The 6,000-nt window shown below is 39.6% G+C and overlaps 1 protein-coding gene across 1 annotated transcript in view; it reads right to left on the bottom strand.

Annotated features, from left to right (window-relative positions):
• DAPP1 (dual adaptor of phosphotyrosine and 3-phosphoinositides 1) overlaps window positions 1-6,000 on the bottom strand; it is a 49,144-nt gene continuing 43,144 nt past the window's right edge. The window contains exons 7-9 of the mRNA XM_080797083.1: window positions 5,182-5,267; window positions 2,719-2,806; window positions 1-1,765 (exon numbers count right to left, since the gene is read on the bottom strand). Of these exons, the coding sequence (XP_080653209.1) occupies window positions 1,697-1,765; window positions 2,719-2,806; window positions 5,182-5,267 (243 nt within the window). The 3' untranslated portion in view covers window positions 1-1,696. The remainder of the gene's footprint in view (window positions 1,766-2,718; window positions 2,807-5,181; window positions 5,268-6,000) is intronic.

Below are 6,000 nucleotides of genomic sequence, written 5' to 3'. Positions count from 1 at the left end.
AAATTACAGATATTAAAAATACATTTTATTAGCAAAATGTTACAGGCACAGCAAAATGCTTGTTTTAATAAACTCAGCCAAAGAATATAAATAAACATGGCATATTTTACAAAAAGTAAGGACAGTAATATTACCTGCACAAAGAAAAACTCTGGGTTCTACGAAAACAAAACCTGAACCGTTCATCTCAGTAAGGATTCATTTGCAACTCCTTACTTGGCGAACCTGACAGAATACATTTTAACTCGACATTTGCTTTATCTCATGTGATACACACATAACAAAACTCATTAAAAACCTTGTGGAAATAAACAAAAATGTAACTTCAGAGACCCAGATGTTTAAATAATAAGAAACGTAACAATCAAGTTATGCACTTGGACTGCAAAAACAGTGTCGTAGCAGAGCTCTGAGCCATACTCATTATTCTGGGCCCTCCCTCCACTTTTATCTCTCTTCAAACGTCTACCTAAAAAAGCAGTATTAATAAAGGTAAGAGAAGGGGTTAGAATCTGTGAGCTCTGGATGCCAGCATCTTATTTCCTGATTTCAACCCCCTTATTCTAGCTTGCAAATACGGTGTAACACGTCATCGTATAATTCATGTGGATTTAGTGTTGCTCCTTCAACCGACCACAGAAGTCTGCTCTTGAGGAAGGGCTCAGGGTGCTCAGCGATCTCAGTGCTAAGGGGCTTCTTACTTCCCTTCAGCCAACAGGGACCGCTCACCCTGGGGGAGAGACTGGCATAGCACCCTCTTCTCTGCCTGAGAAGTCTCTCCGTCTATGTGCAGAAATGTTGGATGGAGACAACTTGGTGCTTCCAAGTGCTCTATTATTGTTATAGTGCTAATAGTAATCATGCCGATTATTGTTATTAAACTAACTACAAGTTATCTACTATTTTATTCCCTTTCTTCCATTTATGTTTTCTTAACTCTTTAATACCGTCCCCTCCCCGCACCACACTCTGCCAAACGATTAAGAGATGTTTTTTAGGTTTTACCTCCCTTTATCTTTCTCATCCTACCTGATGTGCTACAAGACATTTAGTTCACACAGATTTATCATTAGAAGGGAAGGCAGCACCCACTAGATTTCTGAGCCTTTAACGAAGAGAAAATAAATAACCGCAAACATTTCCCATTTTAGTTTTGGAAATGTTTTGTTTTCTGTATAAAGAAAAAAAAGGCAAAAAGAATGCACGCACACCCCCCCCCCCCAAGTCTTTGGTGTTTGCTAGTTGCATACACTTTCTGTAGAAGCATCAGAGGACACAGCTGTTCCCTTCCTGGTGGACAGCACAACCCAGATGTCAGATGAGCTGACCATGATGCAGAATGAGACCCCAGGCAACTAATGTCAACCAGCTCGGGGACCGCAGTGAGGGAAAACAAAAACCCTTGATCTTCTCTCACGAATTCTAAGAGTGAGCACGCCTGGGTTGGTGGTGTCATCAGTTCCCATCAGAACGGTGATGCTTTGGTATTCTCAAAGAGACGACAACATCTTGAAGGGCAAACAGTGACCCATGAGTTTGCAAATGTCGGGGGTTCTGAAAGGTCCGAACCCGCATCTGCGTTCACTTTGTTTCGAAAGAAAAATCCTTAGCCTTCCTCTGAAGCCTGCTGCAGATCACAGCATCAGGGACCATGCCGCCCTGGTCCTGGATCAGGGCATCCTGGGTCAGGAAAGGTCTATTTAAAGATGAATGACCGAGATCGGACTGTGCCTTCCCTTTGGTCGAGCTGCTTTCTTATTTGAGACTTTAATAAAGCAAACACATAATGCGTATTGATTATTGAGCAATTTTAAGATAACGAACTTAACATATTAAATAAGACATGCTGTTACTAAGGACACTAAATCAACTAAATCAACATGTGACAATTTTCAGTATGGTTTTCTTATTTTTCTCAGGATAAATATTGTAAAGTCACTGCTAAAACATACAAACTGGGAATTGGCCTAAGACTTAGGTAATTCATTAAAGGCAGTACTACTCAATGAATCAAAATGAATACTTGGGTCTAAATTTATTGATAGGGAATATTGTTTATTATACATCATCAATGGAGAGCACAGGTAAAGAACACTAATGAATGATTAATTTTTTGTTTTTGAATATTTATTTGTATAGGGAGAAGTCTACAAGTATGTGAATCTGATCTATTTTTGCCTTAATTTTTCTCTAATGATGTGTCACTTGCATAATTACAGCATACGAAGAATAAAAAGTTCATTCATATCTGAGCAAATATTTCATGTGCCAAAGTATTTCTCCACTCAATATCAAATACTCTGAGACTATCTCAAAATGAGTGGTGTATTTATTTGGATTTCAAACTGAAAACATAACCAAAGCAAAAGTGCCAGCATCTAGAAAAGAATACTCAACAAGTTTCTATGTGTCAGCTAATTACATAAAAACAGATTAAGAAACATATATAGGACTAACGACTCACTAAGACTAATGTACTTGAGGACTTGAGGCTAAGGCTCTGGGGCTGAGATCCCAGTGCAGCTCTGTCCTTTCTCTTTCACCCCCAGTCTGCATGCCTTCTTTGTCTCTCAGGAATGAACAGACTATTCCATAAACCTGCCAGTGGACATCCCATTGACTCTTGGGGATAGTCCGACAGTTTTAGTAGCAATATGTTTGAAATCATTACTATGTTACTTCTGAGTACTAGGCATCCAGAGGATTTGTGTAACTCACCAGTTTCCAACCTAGTATCTTGATCCACTCATCAGCTTCTACTCCTGTCTTTGCACAGAGATAAAATGTCCTGAATGGAAACACCAAGCTGATAAGACAAAAGAAAAACTTAAGATATTCCAGGTGATTCGTTGAACATATTAGTTGAACAGATACTAGACTATTCAACAGAAAAAAAGAATCAACAAAAAGCGACTTGAAGACTTGGTAGATACAGAGTGATTCCCCTCCAGCAAACGGCAGAAATGTTGAGGAAGCTGGAGACTCATATTATTATCACTGGCCAGATTTGTATTTTCGAATGAAAATTCAAAAAAGAAAACATGTCCAGAACACCCCCAGATCCTTTTGTCACTGACGTCTTTGACTGAATAAACTTGTGTGCTTATTCAGCTGATGTGTTAAATGACTCAGAACCTGTACCAGGAGTCAAAGAATAAGCAGGACAGATAAGAATTTCCTTAAGAAACTCATTTGTGTTGGCTTGATTCCATGAGAAATAAGCTATCCTCCGTGGATGTAAGCAGTTTTGACTATCTGGGACAGGGAAAAAAAGATAATAAATCTCATCAACAATTCTTTTTGCCTACTCTGTAATGAGTTACTCTCTGCTGGAAGAAGACAGACTCTCCTACTGGCATGAACAACTTATTCTAGAACTATGGTAACTCTTCATTGACTCTCTTTGGCTCTATAGGCAAATCTTTTGACTAATAAGGTCAGCCCTAACTTACATCTTGCCCATACTTCCTGTCCTTACAGCTGAGATGCAAAACACTTCAAATCCTTTTTCCCTGCCTCTCATGGCGGGGGAAAAAAAAAAAGCTTCGAACTGAAATTCAGGAGGGTTTCTATATTCTAGAACCAAAGCAGCATATCTTATTCGTGTCTAATTAGTGTTGAATAGAGAAGACCTAAGTCCCTGGGTGTAGAAGATAAACCTTGACATGAGGTCGTGTTGGGCAGTGAGGGGACACTGGGACTGGGGTGCTGTTAACCTGTCACATTGTACAAAACTGCTTTCTGGAATTGTCATTGCTCAGTACTCCCTGTGAGAGACATTATTAATCGCCTATTAATGCAGATAATTTTCCCTTTCTTCTTGCTAACAGAGCCCCAGGCAATAAATGATAATTAGTTGGAGCCAATTATGATCTTACTAGTTTTCTAGCTTCCCCTGATGCTAGCAATGGCCATGGGACCTAGCCATGGCCAATGAGATGGGAGGGAAAACCCAATAGAAGATTTCTGAGAAAATGTCTGCCTTCCTGATAAAAAGGGACAGACATGGCTGATACCGTCCCTACATCCTTCTTTGTGACTGACCTGGAAATGTGAGGGCTAAAGCTAGAGTAGCTCTCTTGGACAATAAAGTAGAAAGTGAACTGCTAAAGCCCAAGAGAACTGTAGAGACGCTGGTGCCCATCTTGTCAAGCTAGCTGTCTGTGTCCTCCTATTTTGTTATATAAGAAATAACCCGCCCCACTGGCTTGTGTGGTACATTTATGTGAATTTTAAAAAGATATCCATTATTGGTTAAGGTTAATGTTAATTAATTAATTAATTTGGGGGAGTATGTAATGTGGCATTTTTATTCTTAGGAAGTGCATACTCAGGTATATAGGGGTGAAGTGCCATTGTACCTCCAACTTACTCTCAACTGGTTTAGGAAAAAAGCGAATCAAAGATAAAGCAGGTACAACAAAACATTAATGATGCATGTAGCTGAAAGGTATATGGGTATGTAAATCTTTCAGCATTTGTACATTTGAAAAACATTAAAATAAAACTTTGTAGGAAATAAGACACTCCTTTTGCAAGACACTACTTCTCCTAGTTAGAAAATTGTCATGATCTACTAATGAGGTTAAACAAAAACACTTTTCTGCCATCTGCCAAAAATTGTCATAATAATATAAATCACCCACTGTTGGAGTCAAAGTTGAAATTAAAATTGAGTAAAAAACTTAAAAGGAATAAAACATGAATGGAATCCTGTTATGTATATACTTATGTGGCATACAACATAAACAGCTGTAGCCACTGGGCCTGCCTATTTAAGTCACTTTATTTATTTTTAAGGATTTTGTTTATTTATTTGAGAGAAAGCATGAGCAGGGGGAGGGGGAGGGGCAGAGAGAGGGAGAAGCAGACTCCCCACTGAGCAGGGAGCCTGATGTGGGGCTCCATCCCAGGACCCTGAGATCATGACCTGAGCTGAAGGCAGACCCTTAACCAACTGAGCCCCCAGGCACCTCCCAGTCTAAGTCACTTCAAATGAGATATTATGTCATAGTCAGCTGGAAGCACTGCTGATATACATGCCCTGTGTGCTAGTTAAATCCATGCCCCTCAGATCAAGACACTCATTTACATTAAGATATACAGGTTTTTCTTTAATTCCCCAGCTAAAATAATTGGCAAGAAGACTTTTAAAATTATTTTCTTTACAAAACAACTTACCAAAAACAGTTTACTCTTTCCTGTGAATAATCAAATTGCACAGCCGAACATTCTGTCAAGTCTAGGATCCGAATTGGTTCTGGTGACTTAAAAAAAAAAAAAAAAAGCAACCTATGTCATCACAAAAAAAACACACAAATTTGTTCATCCCTTAGTCCCCTAAAAGTCTTCCACTGTGTGCACCTGTCAATTTTACTTTCACTAAGGGGATTGATCATAGAGACGCTTACTCAGAATAGTTATAACCCCCGGTTTGGGGGTTGGCTATTCATGAGACTGGATGTTGGGAAGATTGTCTTTATCAATTTAAATTTAGTGGAGGGGGGCGCCTGGGTGGTTCAGTGGGTTAAAGCCTCTGCCTTCGGCTCGGGTCATGATCCCGGGGTCCTGGGATCGAGCCCCACATCGGGCTCTCTGCTCAGCGGGGAGCCTGCTTCCCTTCCTTTCTCTCTGCCTGCCTCTCTGCCTGCTTGTGATCTCTGTCTGTTGGATAAATGAATAAAATCTTTAAAAAAAAAAATAAAAATAAATTTAGTGGAGGTATTTTAAACATGGAAGGGAGTCATATTTTTCTTTTATGTTTTTAAACTTCTGCTTTCTCAGAAATTTGGCATAGGGAAAGTGAGAAGAAATAAAATAATTTCTAATTGGCTTAATGAAATGGGCGTGGGAAATGGACATGGGTTTTTTGGGTTTTGTTTTGTTTTGTTTTGAGTAGGCTCCATTCCCAGCGTGGAGCCCAGTGCAGGGCTTGAACTCACCACCCTAAAATTAAGACCTGAGCTGAGATCAACAGGGGTATGCTTAACCGACTGAGCC

This window comes from Martes martes (assembly GCF_963455335.1).
Source record: "Martes martes genome assembly, chromosome: 2".
NCBI lineage: Eukaryota > Metazoa > Chordata > Mammalia > Carnivora > Mustelidae > Martes > Martes martes.
Note: the sequence above shows the minus strand (reverse complement) of the source record. Positions and strands in the feature narration are given on the sequence as shown.